This window comes from Haliotis asinina, chromosome 1 (assembly GCF_037392515.1).
Source record: "Haliotis asinina isolate JCU_RB_2024 chromosome 1, JCU_Hal_asi_v2, whole genome shotgun sequence".
Taxonomy (NCBI): Eukaryota; Metazoa; Mollusca; class Gastropoda; order Lepetellida; family Haliotidae; genus Haliotis; species Haliotis asinina.
Genome location: NC_090280.1, coordinates 104,537,580 through 104,559,489, shown reverse-complemented (window position 1 = coordinate 104,559,489; position 21,910 = coordinate 104,537,580). Strand labels below are relative to the sequence as shown.

General features: G+C 43.8%; 2 protein-coding genes across 2 annotated transcripts in view; both read left to right on the top strand.

The window, feature by feature from the left end:
* LOC137257735 (uncharacterized) overlaps positions 1-11,271 on the top strand; it is a 31,698-nt gene extending 20,427 nt beyond the window's left edge. Inside the window, exons 6-12 of the mRNA XM_067795151.1 lie at positions 1,275-1,351; positions 1,663-1,776; positions 2,004-2,100; positions 3,217-3,385; positions 7,776-7,867; positions 8,065-8,232; positions 8,772-11,271. Coding sequence (XP_067651252.1) covers positions 1,275-1,351; positions 1,663-1,776; positions 2,004-2,100; positions 3,217-3,385; positions 7,776-7,867; positions 8,065-8,232; positions 8,772-8,918 — 864 coding nt within the window. The 3' untranslated portion in view covers positions 8,919-11,271. The remainder of the gene's footprint in view (positions 1-1,274; positions 1,352-1,662; positions 1,777-2,003; positions 2,101-3,216; positions 3,386-7,775; positions 7,868-8,064; positions 8,233-8,771) is intronic.
* Positions 11,272-16,091: 4,820 nt separating this feature from the next.
* On the top strand, positions 16,092-20,145 carry LOC137285711 (uncharacterized). Its single transcript, XM_067817755.1, has 2 exons — positions 16,092-16,176; positions 19,049-20,145. The coding sequence occupies exon 2, from the start codon at positions 19,084-19,086 to the stop codon at positions 19,771-19,773; it is 690 nt and encodes a 229-aa protein (XP_067673856.1). The 5' UTR covers positions 16,092-16,176; positions 19,049-19,083; the 3' UTR covers positions 19,774-20,145.
* The last annotated feature ends 1,765 nt before the right edge of the window (positions 20,146-21,910 follow it).

The following is a 21,910-nucleotide window of genomic DNA, read 5'->3' as shown; positions in this document are numbered from 1 at the left end:
AGACACCATGATACTCAAGATTTATTATGTCCACTCAGAGCACTGAAGATATACATCGCAAATACCAAGTCTAGAAGGCAGCGTTTCAAGCGCCTGTTTATTCCTATATCTACTGAGACACTTACGGAAGTATCCCGCAACACTATCTCAGTGTGGATCAGAGCTGTTATATTGAGGGCCTATAAAGCAGCAGGACTGGATCCTCCGTGAGCCTCCAACCCACATGAAGTCAGAGCCTTGTCATCTACACTAGTGCTTCATGAGAATTGCTCGCTATCAACTGTAATGGAGGTCTGCTTTTGAAAGTCAAACACAGTGTTTTGCCAACCAATACCTACGAGACAAAGCCATGGAGGATGTCTCTGCCATTCATCAGTTTGGGCCCCTTGTCATTGCTCAGCAACTAACAGTTCCCTTAAGGCGCTGAGTTCGCTCACCCTTTTTATCACGTGACTTGTGGAAGCCAAACGCTCTGCAGAGTGTAATGCAGTCCATGCACACGTCTTAAACAGACAAGCAAGAGTGATTATGACCCTGTACTCATAAAAAAGATACTTGTACACGAAGAGGGGTCGCATCTAGTCACGATTGCTATATCTTGACATTTACTTGCATCAGAAACTAGTAGGACGCTAGTTACTTTTGATGTCATCATGTGCCAGTCAACAAAGTCGTCTACGGAAGACAAGCTCGACTGGATGTGATCCCCACCAGAATCTACAATGAATATTAGAAAGGACAGAACCGAATTATCGCCGTAACAAGTTCCCGTTAGGAGGGGAAATTATTGGACGTAATTTGTAACAGACTGCTGAATCCAGCCTGGTCTGACCCACCGCCATTTTCATCAGATTCTGTAAACGATTGAGCATGAGTCAGGATAAGGAAAAATATGTAATTTTCTTAATGAAATTGATGTTTTATACTTATCCTGGCTCATGACGATAGCCCTCCCAGACACCACTCACAGACACGCTGAATTCTCATATTCTCTTGTCGGGCAATTATAGGAGACAGTGAGTATTATGGCCGATCAGCTGACCATGTGCGCGGGAGGGGAGGAAACTCATGGGTGAGTGTGAATTTTCACGTCCGCTTCATTTAGAAGGGAACTTCAAGGGATTTCAGGTGTTCCACTACCTTCGACAGGAAGAGGAGATAAGCAATTAAGCATGAGTCAGGATAAGTATAAAATATCAATTTTATTCAGAAAATTGCATAGCTGAAACAGTGTTATACAATTACAACCTGTAACCTGCTCTTCTGGTCCACAGTCTCCAACCCCTGATGTTGTGCAGTGTGCAGCGTTTGCTCTGTCCAACCTGGCTCGCGAATCTGTTGACATCACAAGGTAACCATGGAAACCGTGGCTTGACATCTACAAGTAGGAAATATCAACTGAAAATTTTTGTCATATTTTTTAACTTTGTATATACTTGTATACTTGCTGACTCACATTGTCTTACAGTAAGTGTAAAAATGGTAGCTGGTGAAGCTCATAACTGCATGAACTTTGTGCTCAAAGCACTTCATTATTAGTGCTGTCATCAGTGGATTTCATAGTTCCTGGGGGAGTTTCACACATGGTGTGTGTAAAACATGGATCAGAGTCTTGAGTCTGGCTGAGAGTTGGCTTCATCTAGACAGGAATGTATCTTGCAGGGAGATTGTGAAGTGTGGAGTCATCCATCCTGTGTCTCTGAGGCTGAAGGAAGGTACCGACAACCACAGACTCCTCTCCGAGCTAGCGTGGATGCTGACATATCTCACTGCCAGGTAAACAGGAATCGGTGTTCACAGGTTATGTGGGAGGGGTGAAATATGTAATTCTTGAGATTTGTCAATTGTCAGAGTCATGTAGCTTGAGATAGTCACATGACTTGAGATCAGTGACTGAAGATGATCATATGACTTTAAATGAATGCTCTCAAGTGCAGCTTCATTAGCACTGTTCAAGACTGCCTCACGTCAAGGTAGTTTCAGAAGGCATTTCTATTTTGCAGCGGAGAACACACAGCTGAAATTGTGTCACAAGGCTGTCTGGTTCAGGTGGTAGAGTACCTCAACAAACTGTCACATGAGCCTCGTCAGGATGCTCAGGTAGGTAGAATACCGTAGCATGCAGTCATGACGGCACATTCACCTTGTTCACAAGCCATGACACATTCACCTTGTTTATAGGCCACAACACATTCCACTTGTTTACAGGCCATGGCGCATTCAGCTTGTTTACAGACCATGACACATTCACTGTGTCTACAGGCCATGATGCATTCACCTTGTTTACAGGCCATGACACATCTTGTTTATAGTCCATGACACATTCCACTTGTTTACAGAACCAAGTTCACAGGCCCTTACACATGTATCTTGTTTACAGGCCATGACACATAACCATTGTTTACAGGCCATGACACATTCACCATGTTTACAGGCCATGACACATTCACCATGTTTAAAATCCATGACACATGCACCTTGTTCACAGGCCATGACACATTCACCATGTTTACAGACCATGACACCATCATCTTGTTCACAGGCCATGACACATTCACCAAGTTCACAGGCCCTTACATATGTATCTTGTGTACAGGCCGTGACACATAAACTTTGTTTACAGACCATGACACATTCACCATGTTTACAGACAATGGCACCATCACCTTGTTCACAGGCCTTGACACATTCACCAAGTTCACAGGCCCTTACACATGTATCTTGTTTACAGGATGTGACACATAACTTTTGTTTACAGGCCATGACACATTCACCTTGTTTACAGACCATGACACATTCACCATGTTTAAAATCCATGACACATGCACCTTGTTCACAGGCCATGACACATTCACCATGTTTACAGACCATGACACCATCATCTTGTTCACAGGCCATGACACATTCACCAAGTTCACAGGCCCTTACATATGTATCTTGTGTACAGGCCGTGACACATAAACTTTGTTTACAGACCATGACACCATCACCTTGTTCACAGACCATGATACAGTCACCATGTTTACAGGCCATGACACATGCACCTTGTTTACAGACCATGACACGTGCACCTTGTTTACAGACCATGACACATGCACCTTGTTTACAGGCCATGACACATTCACCATGTTTGCAGGCCATGACACATTCACCATGTTTGCAGGCCACAACACATTCCTTTTGTTTCCATTCATGACACATTCACCTTGTTTACAGGCCTTGACACCCCTGCTGCGGACACTGGGAAATATCTGCAGTGGTCCTGACGAGTACACTCAGCTGGCGCTGGAGAACCCATACCTGCTACCTGTCTTTGAGAAGTTCCTCGTCTCCCCACACAGGCACATCATCAAAGAGACACTGTGGGTGCTCTCCAACATGACCAGTAAGTCTCCCCACAGAGGCATATTGTCAAGGACACTCTATGGGTGCTCTCCAACAGCCTTATTTTTCGGAAGGTTTTTGAAAAGACTGCTGTGTGTCGAGAGGCAGCACGCAAAGCTTGCTCTCACAATTTTGGACAGTATTGATGCTTATACTTGTCACTGATAGATATAACTTGACATACAGGTCAACAGCTATATGTAGAGTACTTAACGTTTGGACACTAAATTTATGCTGAAATGCTGACTTTATGGACATTTTTGTATATTATCTGCCTAAATATTACCTACACCAAATATCTGAGTGACATACCTCCCCAAGCTGTAGCCCCTACTGGTGTGCTCAGAGAGCCTGGATTCACAAAGGACACCATCCAGCAAGGACAAGCTCACAGCTGTCAACATTGTTCAGAGTGGTGATATAACACAGGTGGAAAGCAGAAGTTAAACAGACTCAATCAACTTTTGATCTGTTATGTAATCTTGGCATCGCTAAATGTAAGAAAACTAGGAGAGGCAAGAAAAAACCCAAGCTGACAATGAATGGTACTATTCAGGAGTTGAAGATCATCTGTTTGAATGTGCGCTCATGTCGTCAGAAAGCAATTGATATTGATAGCAGTGTTGATATATTAGCCTTGACAGAAACATGGCTATTTTCACAGGGTGCTGAATCCTAATTGGAAGCAGTGACGCCACTGGGCTATGTCTTTCACTCGTTTCCATGGACAAAGTCAAGAGGGGGTGGCATAGGTTTTATCACTAGGAATTATCTTGCTAAAAAATACCCTTTAAACCTATGAACTATAAATCTTTTGAATGTGTTGAGGTCAGATTAGTTTAACCCAACTTGTCTGCTCCTGTTATGTATCTGTACAGGCCATCGCCCAGTAAACAAAACAACCTGTTAATTTCTGACTTTTTCAATGAACTTCCAGATTTGTTGTGTACTTCCACTGGCTGTCTCAGTGATGTATCTGTAATGGGTGACTTCAGCTTCCATTATGATGATAGTTCAGACAGTCATGCAGCAAGCTTAAAATGATGTTGGATGAGGACAGCTGGTGGATAGACAGATACATCGTCATGGCAACATCTTGGACTGAGTTGTCGTGGTGAGAGTCTACTGTCCTTTGTTCATGGTTGTGCAGACCTGTCAGACTACCATGATGTGGTTTGCAAGCTGATACTCTCTCGCCTTTAAACATCCAAACGCTTCATCACATCAACGAACATCAAATCTGAAGAAGGCTGGACTGGCTACAAGCAATATGAAGAATTTCCATCCCATGTCGAATCTGCCTTTCATCTCAAAGGTTCTCGGAAAAGTTGTTCTGACACAACTGTCGGAACATAGTGCTGCAGGACTTCAGGAAATACATCAGTCCACTTAAGGGCAGAATCATAGCACCAAAACAGTTGTACTTAGTGTTGTCAACCACCTTCTTCTAAAGGCTGATGAAAGACAAGTCTCTTTGTGGCATTTGATACGCTGTACCTCTCAGTTCTATTAAAGTGGATGGAGAAAACATATGGCATTCAAGGTACAGTGTTAGCTTGGTTTAAATCTTTTGTCAGTGGACGTACACGGAGAGTTGAAATTGATTCCAAGCAGTCAGCGTTGACAACATTGCACAAAGGATGCTCAGTAATAAACTGAAATTGAACACTGAAGAAACAGCACTTATGCCAAGTTGGTGCAACTTACCATTAAACATACCATTCGAAAAATCATTAAAGATCAGTCATTCCAATCTTGTGTGAAGTACCAATTGGTGCACTTAGATCAATCACTAAATCTCCATAACCACATCATCAGTGTATCACGTGCTTGCTTCCTTGAGATGCGCCGACTTGCTTTCATTAGACCATATCCTACTGGCGACGCAGCAGCCAGTCTTGTAAGTTGCTTTATCACTTCAAGGTTGGACTGCTGCAATTCAGTTTACTTTGGTCTCCCTCATGACAAGATCACTTGACTCGAGCGAGTACAACACAGTGCAGCTCGTCTCGTGATGAAGAGACAAAAGCATGATCATGTACCTCCCATGCTGGAGCATCTACATTGGCTGCCTGTCGCATTTCAAAGGAAATTCAAGCTTGCAACACTTGTGTTTCGCCATATGATGGTTCACTACAGCCATATCTCTCCAGAGGCTCCACAAACTCTCTGCTCTTCCACTGAGAAACTGATAGAAGTCCCAAAAATACAACCCTCAGTTTGGAATGCTCTTCCAAATGAACTCCCCAATTCCCCTTCTCTAAATTCATTCAAGACATTCTTATTTAAACAGGCTTTCCCTTAACGTGTACTTTTCCATTCAATTTTTGTGAGAGAAATGCATGTAGTGAGTCCTTTCGGAGATTAGCTCTATATAAATGCTATCCGTCATTATTTTACAGACTGAAATGCAGCAGAGAGGGTTCGGGTGATCCTGGCACCGTCAGGATGGTAAAGCTCATCATCAGGTCATGGCCCTCGCCCCCTCTAGACACAGCCCAGGCAGCGAATGGGACTTCTCCCGGGAAACACAGCTTAGTCGAATCCACCAAGAACTTTCCGGAGAATATGGAGACTCCCCAACACTGCAGCCTTCTGCATTACTCAGATTGTCAGAAGGGTTGTGCTCCCAGTGGAGAACCCGGGGACTCTCCTAATCTGCGCCAAGAGTTCAGGAGGTACCATACCAAGGGCACTGAGAACAATCGGGAGCCTGATGACAGTGTACTTGGGATGGAAGCAAGACATTTCAAAGGCGAGGTCCGCATATTTATCATGCTTTTCCTGAATCTTGCCAATCACATTGCTGTCAAAAGGGACAGAAATTTCAGTTATAATGCTAATTTCATTGGTTAGATCAAAAAGGACAAGATCAGGTTTGTTGGCTGGAACTTGTCTCAGGCTGTATATTAGCCTATTCCAGAGAAGTTTAAAAGCATCGTTTTCCAGGACTCTCTGGACATGTTCAGGGTCATACTATGGATGGACCTCCAGGTCAAAACCACAGGCATGGTGGAGACAATAGTAAAAGCAGCGAGCCATGCCATCACATCTTTTCAGATATGCTGCTTGTGCCAAGGAAGGGCATCCACTGACAAGGTGTTGGACAGTCTCTGTAAATTCATTGCAAAGACAACATTTCATATTGATATTTTCTTTAAGAATCACATTCTGGCGATTTCGAGTGGGAAGTGACTGGTCCAGAGCAGCGAAAAGGAAGCCCTCAGTTTCACATTTGAGACCAGCCGACTTCATCCAGGCGAAGGAGTCCGTTGGATTGCTATTCTGTTCCACACACTGCATGTACACATGATGCAATGGCTTCTTAGACAGCTTCTCCACAAAGGGCCGACTTTGGGTAGTCTTGGTGAAGCACTTCACCTGGTTTACTGCCATCGCTGTACCGTCCAGCAGTACATCGCCATCAACAAAATCAACTTCAAATTTCAAATTGTGTCCAACCTTGGCACGCTTAAAATAGCTGTGGAATTCCTTGCTTTCATCATGAGTCTTGACGTGCATCACCAGAGGATCATGTGATAAATAAATATGTGCAAAAGTACACAATAAAATTCTATCATGAAGAGCCTCCACATTAATCAAACCCCGACCTCCAGAATTGATTGGCATATATAAACGATTAAGAGAGGAACAAGGGTGGTGTGCTCTGTTATCACACACGATCCTTCTGGTCAGGCGGTCAAGACTCAGGATGTCTTGTTTGGTCGAATCCTCTACTCCAAAGGAATAGGAGAGGACTGGCACAGCGAAAATATTGAGGGATTTGACCTTGTTTTGAGCATTTAGCTCTGAACTCCAGATATTCTTTAAACGAGATTTATACTCGGCCCAAAGTTTATCTTGAATCTGGGCATTCTGGAACTTGTCTCAAACTTGAATTCCGAGATAGGTGTAGGCCTGATCTTCTGAATTTTGTTTTACAGATTAGGATAGAAATTTGGCAGAGAGGGTTTGGGTGATCCTGGCACAGACAGGCAGGTAAAGTTCAGGGCCCTCGCCACCTCTACACACAGCCCAGACAGCAAATGGGACTTCTCCCTGGAAACACTGCTTAGTCGAACCCACCAAGAACTTTCCGGAGAATATAGAGGCTCCCCAACACTGCAGCCTTCTGCATTACCCAAATTGTCAGAAGGATTGTGCTCCCAGTGGAGAACCCGGGCACTCTCCTGATCTGCGCCAAGAGATCAGGAGGTACCATACCAAGGGCACTGAGAACAATCGGGAGCCTGATGACAGTGTACTTGGGATGGAAGCAAGACATTTCAAAGGTCGCAAGGTCCGCATATTTATCATGCTTTCTTCCCATATTAAGGTGTCATGATGTGCTATACACAGAAACAGAGTTTATATATGTTGTGTTGTTGCAGGTGAAGAGAGCGTCTGTCGATCGGTAGCCTTTGGCCCCATCCTGGCACACATCATAGAGAGACTGTCTGATGCCTATGATATCAAAGTAGAGGTGAGTGTATAAATGGTGGAGTGATGGTCAACTGATTTATTCATTTCACACCAAATCCCTGGAACTGTTTAGCCCATGCTTCAGTAGCTTTATACCCTAGCTTCGTCATGATCACTTAATCTGCGCTGTAATCATTCATGCTGTAATCGTTCAACAGGTGCCCAGTGTTGTGGTGAACTGTTTTATCTGTATTACAGGCGGCTTACCTACTGTGTAATCTGGGTTGTCATGGTGCTGACATCTGCACAGAGCTGATTCACAAGGGAGCGATGCCAAAGATAGCACTACTGCTCAAGTCCCCAGATGTAGAGATGCTGCACCTGGCGTTGTCCTTCTCAGAGATGGCACTGCGACAGGTAGAAGCGGTATGTAGTTTATTAGAGAAATTACTGTATATCATGCACCAGTACCATCTGTATGTATTGTGGACTTGTCAGAGATGGTGCTGCGACAAGTAGAAGCGGTATGTAGTTTATTAGAGAAATTACTATATATCATGCACCAGTACCGTCTGTATGTATAGTGGACTTGTCAGAGATGGTGCTGCGACAGGTAGAAGCGGTATGTAGTTTATTAGAGAAATTACTGTATTTCATGCACCAGTACCGTCTGTATGTATAGTGGACTTGTCAGAGATGGTGCTGCGACAGGTAGAAGCGGTATATAGTTTATTAAAGAAATTACTATATATCATGCACCAGTACCGTCTGTATGTATAGTGGACTTGTCAGAGATGGCACTGTGAAAGGTAGAAGCGGTATGTAGTGTATTAGAGAAATTACTGTATATCATGCACCAGTACCTTCTGTATGTATAGTGGACTTCCATAACTCTTAATTTTGGGTCAAGCTGAATGCATGTTGGTGATGGCGCTTACATGCATGTATCTCTTCTGGTGTTCAAGGCCAAGTTCCAGTTTGAGGAGAGTGAGGGTGTTGCTCGGCTTGAGGGTCTTGAATATCACGAAAATGAGATGATCCGGCAGCAGGCACATGAACTCCTGGACTCGTACTTCAACATCGGAGAACAAGAAGAAGAAACTAACATGTAACCATGGTAACCAAGCCTGTCTATGTACATGGGCTCATGTGTATAGAAGGGAAGCCCAGCATGGCTGTGTGACAAGATAAGTATTACAGGTCCTCAGACTTCTTGGGGTTTACAATACCATCAAGAGAGGAGTCTGCATCTTGGAAGCATTTGGCTGCATTGAACACCTTGGGGCACATGTGCCCCAGTCGCAGCCTTAAATTTGATGTGCCGAGTTGCTTCCCTTGCTTCCAGGGAAGTTCTGATCATGAGTTCGAATCTCTATTTACCATGTTTCAAGGTTTTTCAGCACCATACCGACAGGCTTGCAGCACTTTCGTCCCCACAAACTTGTACTGCTGAAACAGATTTAGACTCAGCTCATTAAACTGTCAGTTTCTACTCCAACTCCAGCTGCAGGAACAGTTGTACACAAGACAACATGGTAAATAGATGTAAATAACAGATGCGGTGGGGTAGCCTAGTGGTTTGCTCGTCATGCCGAAGACCCGGGTTCGATTCCCCACATGGGTACAATGTGTGAGGCCCATTTTCTGGTGTCCCCCGCCGTGATATCGCTGGAATATTGCTAAAAGCGGTGTAAAACCAAACTCACTCACTCACTCACTGTAAATAACAACCACCTGGAACCTTAGTAACCAGATCCAGTCAGGCATTTTCTTGATTACTGATTACTCTTCTTAACCAAAGCCACTTATAGTATTTTATCATCATAGATGTGGAAACCACAGAACAACAGCATATGTTAAGTATTTTCTACCACAGTATGGCATTGTCTTTTGTAAATATTTGTTGTTTTATTGTCCACAGAAAATCATAGTTTCTATAGGATCTGCTAACTGCAGTCCACTAGACTTGAGCATTCCTCCCTTAATAACTCCTTAACGTTGTGCTCAACACAGGTATGTAGGTACATAAGTAGGTAGATGGGTAGGTAGGTAGGTAGGTAGGTAGGTAGGTGGGTAGGGTGTATCTTAACACTTGGCCTGAAAACACTTATATACATGCTCAACACATCTTGTGACCAGCTCCCCATACCCAGAGACTGGGTTATCTCCCTTTTTATCTGAAGATTAGGTTATGTCCCTTTTCCCAAAGCGTGTCATGCCTCCTTCGTTTTGTCACGATCCACTTGATCTAGAAATAGTAGTCATCCGTGTCACAGACTTGCATTGCCATGGCTTTAGTGTAGTCTCTGTACATGGACCCATAAATAATCATTTCATAGCATCGATTATGCAGTTTGAGGTAGTTTAGATTTTCTGATCACACACTGTCCTAGTGTAACCACCTCCGTCATCTTCGGTGTAAAGATTTTGTGTCTTGTGTCATCCTGAACCAGGCAAAGGTGCAGACAATGTAGTACACACTAAGGCATTCAAACCTTAGATAATTATGTTAATGTGGATGTTCGGGAGAAAGTAGATGTCTGTTCTGAATGAACCTTTCATTTTACATTAGAATGCCTTTCATGTTACATAAGGTGATGATCAAGGTCACAGCATGTCGCCTGCCTCATGGAGAGTGCACCACTGAATGGTCCGTCACTGGTCCTTGTTCAGGCTGGATAACATAACTGCTGCCATTTTCTAGCTGACTAGCATCAACAATTCCCACCTGTATTTGAAACAACATTGGCCTCTGTATAAGGTTCAGTTCACTTACTTCATTCCAGCTGGGCAATAAGTTGGTGATAAGCATAGTTATTGCTATTTAATGGTTGATGTTCATCTGTACTGTCAGTCGTGTTTGGATGTTAATGGACTCGTGACTGTATTCTGCAGCAGTAGCAGCAGATGTAGCCATATCAAGTTGCTACACTCCTCACAAGTAGGTCAACCTTGGGTGCTGTAGTCATGGTGACTGTCAGCTTCATAACATTGAAACATTCAACTCTCCTTAAACACAGACATCAACACTTTCATTCAGACTTACTCTTCTTTGAAACTTTATTATCTGTATAAATCCAAATTTGTAGAAATGTATTCTTCATCTTGATCATACATGGTGTTCCTATTGATGTGTTTTCTCTTCACTGTTAAACACCAACTGGGCAATAACCCATGTGCTCTACTAAACGTTCTGAACATTATACTCTGCCATGTCTGTGTTAAGCATGGCTAGATTGTATGTGTTTTTCCATCTGTTCTTGTAAAATTGATGTTATTTCTGTCTAGATTTTAATATATTTTACCATGTTTGATTAACTACCAAAATAGCTCTGTCTTAAATGCATATTTCGACATTTTTTAAAAGCATGAACAAGCATTTTGTTCGCTTACTTGTGAAGTTGTTATACATATATTGTGAAAATTGTATAGTGGCAGTTTCATAAATAAATCTATCAAGTTACAGTATGTTGTTCCTCCTCAATCCTGACAGTTGGCAGTGTTGTGAATGTACCTACCTTGACTTCACCAGGATCTGCATGGTTTTAAACTCAAAATTAGCCCTGATATCCATTGTTGGTCTGTTGGCACCAGCCCCAGCTTCTGTGTTTTCCAGTGATAGACTTAGTTACTTTGGTTTTGTAAATAACCGAGTCAGGACCAGACAGTCCAGTGATCAACAGTATGAGCATTGCTGTACACAATGGGGATATGATGACATGTGTCAACTAAGTCAGACCAAGCGAGTCTGACAACCTGATCCCATTAGTCTCCTTTTACGACAAGCATGGGTTGCTGAAGGTCAATTCTAAACCTATGTTCATGGGTTCAAGAGATCAAAGTGTTCGTGGTCATCAGAAATGAAGGGCCTGCCATCTGGTTTTATTGAAAACAATTATAGCACACCAGAAGTGAGAGACTGGGGACCTACCATCACGTTTCTAAGACAAATTCTAGCTGAAGTAAGACTGTGGACCTGCCATTGGGTTTCCATGACAATGCTTAGCAGACGTCAGACTAGGGGCCTACCTTAAGGTTTCCATGTCAAAAGTTTGCAGACGTTTAAGTGAGCAGCCAACAATATATTTTTCTTTCAGGAACAAATTATGCATTTGAAAAAACAGGGAGTCTATTTGACATGTCGATTCCGTAGATGATGTGGAGGCCAAGTGATATCACTTCGTATTACTGCTTGACCAGACGAGTCTAGTGTTGGACCAGACGAGTCTAGTGTTGAGTGTATTCCATAACCGCTGCCTGGCACTTTTTCTCATCACACTCACACAGGCGCAAGTGATGAGTTATGTATGTTTGATGAGTAAAGCTGAGCGGCAAGGCGCTGGTCCTGTCACCACTCTGGCCACCAAACACCTCAAGTGTGTGCATGTCTGTGTTCGTAGATAATGTAGATGAAGGTCAGACTGACACACTGACACTATATGTTGTTCTCCATCATACCACGAGGGCAAGGTCAACGTGACCTGCTGACACTAGATGCTGTTCTCCATCATACCATCTGCATCATACCAAAAGGGCAAGGTCAACGTGACCTGCTGACACTAGATGCTGGTACCCATCATATTACGAGGACTGGCTAGGTCAGCGTAACCAGACGCTTAGGCGGTTTCAGAGGGGGTTCAGGGGTGAACATGAACTGTGCACCAACCCTTTCTCAAAAAAGCTGTATCTGCCCCTGAGATGATACTAGATGCTGTTCTCAAACATACCACCCTACCCGCCGTCATCGCTTTAACCAAAGTTGTAAATGTCTGAGGTCTACGTCCATTTCCCTCCTATCAAGGTGATGCTCCATCTACTACTGGGATCGTGTACAAAATGGCGAATGAGTGACCGCCCATTGTCATGTTGCTGGAATGGTGCTCAGGGCCGCGTAAAACTCCACATCACTATAAATGTCGTTCTTCCAACGTGTACTGACACCGTCAACTGCATGTCTGTAGGGTCATGGGAAGGTGGGCACAAGGTAATGTAACCGGTAACATCAGTTCCTGAACCCTGTACTGATGATCTTTTGAATCATGGCTCGACACCAAGGGCGAGGGCGCCATGGCAGGTTGATGTGTTCGCCGTTAGGAAACCTCACTGTAAGTAGTTGGCAGGTGCATGTTTGTGACAGATTGCACGGGTTATGTTGTCAGAGCAGCACGTGTCATTAATTGCCATTGGGCGGCCATGGTAAGACCTACTTCATTATCACAAAACCCAGTACAGGGAAATACCCTTGTCCAATGACAGACTGATACGGGATTACGTGACGTGCATTTATATCTTTACGAACACAATGAGTGTTGTCATCTTCGTACTTTAGCCGCATATTGTTGTATACATGGTCTGTCTGTTTATACCACCGCACATATCAGCAATTCACCTTGTGTATGGTAACCCTGAAACAACGCAAACAAACAACAGGTTGTTAGCCATGATGTCATGTATTTGGTGTTGTTTTGACTTTGTTTGTTTGTGTTAACGCCACACTCAGTAATTCTGTATAAACATCGCTGTAACTAACCACGGACCAGACAAACATGTTCCTGACATGCGAAGTGTTCCACACCTTAGAGCACCTTGAAGTGTTACCAGTCAGGTCACCGAACCTCACTACCCGATCCAATACGTCAACTCTAAATTTAGGAATGGGATGAATTTAGTCTGGATCAGACATTCTGGCGACTGACATCATGAACAGCAATCCAAATGTTGCGTGGGACATGCGTTAACCCCCTCTGGCCACCCGCCTCTCACGACAGTCAAGGTTGCCGAAGGTTCTGGGAATATTTGACCCTATCCCGTTAGTCGCCTCTTACGACAAGCATGGGTCACTGAAGATCAGTTCTCACCCGGATCTTCACGGGTCGGTTGATATACAGCCTGAAACAAGCTATTGTAGGACGTCATTTCTCCGCCCTACGTTACTTATGCCTGACCATTGTAAACTTGCTAGGCGCTACTCTCAGCGGATGCCGGGTTTTAAGGGCCAGCCATCTGTAAAGGTGCCTTGGAAAGACAAACAAAGTCACTGAGTCCGGCCATCCGATCCAGTTGGCCGCCTCTCGCCTCTCAGTTCCTGGAGACTAAGTCCACACCGGAATACCAGGATGAGATACCCTGTACCACGTGACTTTAAGTAGTGAGGCTACACGGACTGGTGGCCAGCGTCACATGGTACAGTATCTGTGGCAGTCTTAATGAAATCAGATCTCAGAGCTCGCTGAAGAGAGAGAACACTAAAATCTGATTTGGATGGGTTTGTCTTTGCGTTCAAGAGAACCCGTGGTCATGATTGTTCAAAGCCTTCATTCTTTGAACGCCAAGCTTCATGAATATCTATTCTACAGTGAGAGTCAATACATTCTGCGAACTGTGTGCGCTTCCTTTATAACGCGGGAACCCTAGGACCCGTAACAGTTGTCCCCCTGAACGTGCCAACATCCACAGGTCTGTGGTTTGACATCACCTTGCCTACACGTACTTGTGAACATCTCATACTGTCACATCACGTTAAACAGGGAATACGGATTAATGGGGGTTTAGTGTGGCTACATACAGCAATGTCACATTATACAGGGAATTCTGATTAATGGGGTTGACTAACTATCACACGTGTTGAACACAGCGTGTCTGTTTTGTGCGTGTAGTTGACTAGGTATCACATGTGTTGAACATAGCTTGTCTGTTTTGTGCGTGTAGTTGACTACGTATCACATGTGTTGAAAACAGCGTGTCTGTTTTGTACGTGTAGTTGACTAGCTATCACATGTGTTGAAAACAGCTTGTCTGTTTTGTACGTGTAGTTGACTAGCTATCGCACGTGTTGAACACAGCGTGTCTGTTTTGTGCGTGTAGTTGACTAGGTATCACATGTGTTGAACACAGCGTGTCTGTTTTGTGCGTGTAGTTGACTAGCTATGGAATATCCTCTCTGCAGTCAGACAGACTACCCTGACGTATAGAGAAAGGCTGTCGTCATTATGGACTGGTCTAGAAAACCAATCGATGAATTCCGTTTCATCAGCTGTTTAGCCCATTCTTACCACAGCACCTAACGCAGAATGACTTCTGTGAGCGTGCTTGTCTACTGACATAACACCGGTAACTCCATGTCGGAATGGCGCAGAATGACTTCTGTGAGCGTGCTTGTCTACTGAGATAACACCGGTAACTCCATGTCGGAATGGCACAGAATGACTTCTGTGAGCGTGTTTGTCTACTGAGATAACACCGGTAACTCCATGGCCTTCTGTTGAGTCTGGGGCAGGCTGCGTCACGTGTGACCAATATGGTCCACTGTCCCTCACAGGCGGTGGTCCAGTGCAAGAGGATTTCGATCGTCACACTCAAGGTCCATTTCCTACATGACTACAATGGATGAAGTTGTCGTGTGGAGAACTGTTGGACGCCACCCACTCACTAATTCGGTGGAAATCAGTCATGTCGTCAATGTGAAATCAAGTTTGAAATCATTTCGTATAAACACACGTGCAATCAAATCAGATAAAACATATATGATACAAACGTATACATATATGACACAAACGTATACATATATGACACAAACGTATTCATATATGACACAAACGTATACATATATGACACAAACGTATACATATATGATACAAACGTATACATATATGATACAAACGTATACATATATGACACAAACGTATACATATATGACACAAACGTATACATATATGACACAAACGTATACGTATATGCATGTATTTCTGCTGACCATGTTTGAATTGCTAACACATAGTAAAGTGTTTCTGATATGCATGTACTATTATGTGTGATACATTGTATTTAATTAATGTTGGCGTTCAGGGACTCCCACACTCACTTTTATCCAGGCAGGGAATGTATAAGGGTTCTACATTTAGAACTTACTATTGGTAACTCCGGTATCGTCAAGTGTCAGATTGCTGTGCAGAGGCTGTGGTAGCAGAACAAATCACCTAAATTACATTAACGTACCCTGAATGTTGCCAAAGATAATTTAAACACAAGGGACGTAACTCCTGAGCGTCTTAGATTACGTTTCTAAGCTGTGGGAAAGAGCGCGTGAGCGTTACCACTACAGCTACTCATTGTCCGGTAATTAATCTGCCAAGTGACTGTCCCCCACGGAGCTGCAGTCTGGCCCCTGGGACATGTGTTAACACACGTGGTGTGAAGGATGAGAGACATATAGAGAAATAACCACCCGGCCCCGTGTACAACAGACCCTGGCGAAGCGAGGGGCAATTAGTCCTACCTGACATGCAGGTGTCGAAGTCTGGAAGCAGGGGGAGAGTCACGGATATACTAGCAGGCTCAGGAACACAAGACATTTCATTACAGTCTGTTTCAGTAAGTAGAATTCCGTAATATAGCTTATTAAGTTTCTCGGTATATTGATGATATGCTTTTTCACGCTTGTTTTTGTAACCCCCAGTTTATTTCTCAGATGTTTGATGGCGTCAAACTACACGAACATCACTGTGTTTGCGAGAGGCAACGATGTTTATCAGGTATAATTCAGTTCAGTCACACTCAGTGGCAAATAGATTGGATTACCAAACGTTCGGTTTAACGAATCACAAATATGAAACACTGTCGAGAAAGATACACTCCCTACATATTCGTCCACAAAGAGGGATGTTTGTATCAACGAGGTCCAGTCTTACCGAGGTTTGGCTGTACGAGAATCATAGAAGGGCAGTGTATAGTACAGACATCCAGGTACATTGTAGTGGTCGGTATATGGCATGGTTGGTGTATGATATGGCTGCTGTATGATATGGTCGGTGTATGGCATGGTCGGTGTATGGCATGGCTGGTGTATGGCATGGCTGGTGTATGGCATGGTCGGTATGTGGCATGGTTGGTGTATGGCATGGTCGGTGTATGGCGTGGCTGGTGTATGGCATGGTCGATATATGGCATGGCTGGTGTATGATATGGTCGGTGTATGGCATGGTCGGTGTATGGCATGGCTGGTGTATGGCATGGTTGGTGTATGGCATGGCTGATGTATGGCATGGCTGGTGTATGGCATGGCTGGTGTATGATATGGTCGGTGTATGGCATGGTTGGTGTATGACATGGTCGGTGTATGGCATGGTTGGTGTATGGCATGGTCGGTGTATGGCATGGCTGGTGTATGGCATGGCTGGTGTATGGTATGGTCGGTATATAGCATGGTTGGTGTATGATATGGCTGGTGTATGGTATGGTCGGTGTATGGCATGGTTGGTGTATGGCAGGGCAAGGACAAGTGGTCTGGGGCAAGTGGGATGGCACATTAATTTTATTGGTATGTAACATAATTATATCCGAAGAGTTGGACTGGTCAGCATGCCTTCATGGCTTAGCTCACTATTCTGGATTCAGAAATTTAACAAGAAAAAAGAATAACCATTCCTACCCGTAGTAAGCGAGTTTTCATTACAGATTTTACGGTACTAAATCAATAGTCGTCTACGGTCTATGTTAGGATATATGACAAAGTAGTGTACAAGTTGTTCGACCCATGCATGTTCACGAGAACCGATGGAGGCACTGAAATATGTAGTACGTCTTCACGTCCTGCGACCAAGTCGTAGTCGACAGTGCAATATCAGACAGACCCTTCACAGTTGAATTTAAGTCAAGGTTGAGTTTCACAGAGTACGTGTTGCTAGCGTTCTAAATATTCCCGAAGAAATAGTGTTTAGAGAGTGAGACGCCACAGTTTACAGGCCCTGGTAGAACGGCTCTACACACAGTCCATGGCTGAGAGATATAGGTGTCAGACTGTGGTAAATATTTCTTAACATTATGTCTGCATGCACGTCTGTGTGCATATTTACAAGCCCATACCACGAGGTTGGTAATAGCTATTGTTCCCAGCTCTAATCGTCCTTGTAATGCGCTTGAAATGACCGTTTTGGATACACTAGGCTGTTTATAAGGGATAAGTTCGTTAAGATTACAACACGGAGCCCTGCTGTCTGTTTCCACTGAGCGTAGATCGATGTCTGGCCGGAACACTTCGCAGCTGTCAACGCTTAGCCTGTTAGAGCTGCATGAAATATTAATATGGTCTGGATCCGATAATAACTCTGGATACGACATTAACTCCTCAAGATTAACTTAGGCCGTTGTTATTCTTGTCTTTGGTTTCTCTCGTCTCCTCCCGCGTACTACCTTTACAGAACATCATGGTGTTGATAATCACATGTAGATACGCGCCTGACCAATATAGGTCTAAAACCTCTGACTGGCAGACACAGGTGTGAGTAGATAGCCTCTGATAGGCAGAACTATAGAAACATTAATCATTTATTAGCACACATAGGCACGGGTGTGTTGCTGATAGCTAACTTGATATTTGGAACTGTAAGACAAAACTTGGGGCGATGTGATCTGGCTGGTGTGTAGTGTTGGAGGAGACTGGGCGGGTATGATGGAGTTTGGCCAGGGTGAGACTTGTATACCACTCACGGAGTCCTTAACCGAATCCTTCCTTCCACTGGGATGGACATAGACAAGGGCGCGGGTATGCGGTCATTCATAGACGGGCATGGGCATAGGGGTGTTGCTGGCCTGACAGAAACATAGCGACACGCTCCCCATGTTGCTGCTCTGGGAGTAAATATATAAACATTGGGTGTTACATGTAACGTAGCATCAGCAGTATGTCAGTTATATATCATTAACAACATATCTGTATGTGCATAATATATGCGAAGTCAGACTTAAGTGCAAATTTATCAAACATATTTCAGTACAAGAAGAAGAATCACAACGAAAGTATGCCAGGAATAACGTAGAATTCAGTGGTGTATTTGAGTGGATTATGCACATGGGGATACATCTCAAGTGTTCATTTGTCTGCTAATTACACTATCGAGCGCCTTGTTAGATCTGCCAACCACATACAGCTCTACCACCAGCAGAGTCTGGCTATGGGATAGTATGTTGCTGAAGTCGTCCCCGCAGACAACGACCACCCCTACGATCACACACTCATAAATATACTATCTCTATATAAAGATGCTAAATATATCTTTCCGTTGTTAAAATATCACGGAGGCCTTAAGATTATATCTACTGGACCATATTATCCGGTGATTGATATCAGGAGCAACGATCACAGCTGTTAAACCAAATCCACATACGAGCTATTTTACACCCGAATGCCATAGCAGACATTATAATGGAAGATAACATGGCATGTTGCTGTTGCTTTTTTTTTCAGACGACAGTCGTCCTCTCGAGAAACTATCGGGTGAGATGGGTGAGATGGTGAGACGCCTTGAGTATGAACGCCGAGCCAAGAGTCTGGTGAAACACACGTCTCGAGACAAACTGACAGGTCGAGAGTTCACCCAACCAGTACGCGCTGCCAATGTCAGCGTGTCAAAGTCACTGGAGAGTACCGTGAAGAAGGTCGACAACGACAGGAGAGTGTTCAGAGAGAGATATTCTAAGACAGTGGGGAGTATATACAAATTTCAAAGAAATTTGTCTTCCAAATCATTGAATTTCACGGATGATAAATTTAACAGCGAGAATCGTCTGCTTCTACCGCCAATCACATCAGGTTTTCAAGACGGCAGTGGTTTAATGACGTCAGACGTACAGAAACCCAAGCTAAATCGAAGACAGAGTGAACTCTCCATAGCTTCATTACTGGACAAACAGGCTTGTGAAACAAATCCTGAAGTCAGCTACGTGCCTTGTTTCACCGATCTAGCTCAGGCTGACTTTCCTCGCAGAGGAAGCACTTCCATGTCAAGAAGGTCGAGTCTCACTGACGGCAGGTCATTCCGAATGTTGAAGGACAGGTTCACAGCACCACAACATCCAGAGACGAACCTCCGCACCAGGAGGATCCTTGACTGCAAGGCGGCAGAACACAGGCGCGGTAGTCTTCTCTCTGAAAAGATTCAAAATCTGCATCTAGGCGTGGAGCAAAGCTAGCTGGCTCCACGAGTGGACGTTTTCCCGCAAAACAGAGGGTGAGTTTGGTGTAATGTGGCACTGAACCAATATTTCACTTATACCATCTCCGGTCTCCTTCGTGGGGGTGTAGAGCCCTGTAGGGGTGGCTCGTTTGAGTCATTGGTGAAACCTATGGGTATGGTGCTAATATATTTAGGACAAGCCAAGAACCATCGCCATGAACAAATGACCTAAGGGACGCTGAATTTCCACCAGCAGTAACTAACCAGGGAGTACCTGTTGATGGTGAGAATGATGTTCTACTGAAATCTAATGCAGTATTTGGGGTCACAGTGACCCAGGAAACATGACAGGTGTTAATAACATCAAATAAAGGTTCATGTTCTGAAAGGTCTTGAGTTTATAATTAGTTTGTAACCGCTATATTCCTGGGAACATCAATACAAATACTCTCAGCTTGTATCCATGTGGGAACTGAACTAGCCTAACAACCTGTCACGCTCCGTTAACTCACTGGGCTAGTCACTTCAACGGATCTCAACACACTTGCACAACTACAGGAACGGCTAGTCACTTCAACGGATCTCAACACACTTGCACAACTACAGGAACGGCTAGTCACTTCAACGGATCTCAACACACTTGCACAACTACAGGAACGGCTAGTCACTTCAACGGATCTCAACACACTTGCACAACTACAGGAACGGTTTTACACTCATACAAATAAACCCAATATACCAGTAGGCTATGACAGTCGTCGCAGTGGGTCGCATTTCCTCGGTCTGCTCCGCCAACATTACATACGACTTCGTAGACCACGGCTGTCTTCTATTCGATGTCGTGTCGATTCCCACGTTGACAGTAATACAGCTGGTAACCGGAAGTCAGCCGGTGAGAAACTTTGGCGTGACACCAACGAGCAAAATGTCATTGTGAAATAAATAACATATGCTTTCTGATATTAACGAAGTTTAACAGTTAATACGAATCATTACAAATATATTACAGTGTTTGTATGAAACTGAGTGCCAGTAAAAATCAGTTTGTAGTATGATGCAAAATTAGTGTTGTATCGGATTTGTTAGAATAGTCACCGATTTGTAAGAAATGGACATCCATACGGTTGAAATAGACATCCACGTGATCTAAGTCAGTACCGAGTATCCATTGTATAATATTCACCTTTCGAGAACAAAATGAGAATATAACACACTGGTTAATCGAGGTCGCGTGTAATTCGGTATTGTTGGTGGATTGACATGGATATAGATCAGAGCAACCGTGAGACGAACACTGAAAGTTGTACGAACGACTCAACATCAACGACATGCGTCTCTCTGTGACCGAGTTCAGCTATGTGGTTTCCGATCGATACATAACTACTCACATTACATGTAGCAAGCAGTGCCTAACATATCTTACCGCAGGATATCTCCAGTGGCATTAAAATCCCATATGTCCCTTTGTACGGATGCCCTGTGAAGAAAACTGGACTTCGACATTGCACCCACTGCAAGGCCTTACTAAGTTACGTTAACTACACCCCTGCATTGCATGTGGAATGGAACCCGAGTCTTCGGCGAGACGAGCGGGCGCTACAACCACAAGGCTATCCCACAGCCGTCACACATTCGACAGAAATTGATAGTTCCGAAATGAACGTAATTTTGGACTGACAGTAATGTTGTGTACAACTAATACAGCTCTAGTACTTTGACGGCATTACATCTAACAACAGAGGCTGGCTGTGTGTGAAAGGTCAAGTCCCACTTTGATGTGATGATAACGGATAAAAAGAAACGGTCCACTAGTTTTCGGGCTGTAGTCCGTTTTCAATGGGTAATTGTCACTCATAATCTCATTTGGGGGACATGAGCAATTGACAGACTGGATTCGAACTCATTAATTACAAGGCAGCAATTTGTTTTGAGTGAACTTAGTTAATTTTTCTAGTAACTATTTTGGGTGAGCTCGAATTATATTAGCTAAATTGGGTGAAGATTATTCAGTGCCTTGTACATACGGAATGTAGATACGGGGTCAATTATTGCAAAATGGGAAACGTATGAGGTGTGAGCTCTTTATTTTCTCATGAAACTCTCGCTAAAAATGAAGTGTATATTACCACTATCTCAAGAGTCAAGAGTGAGCA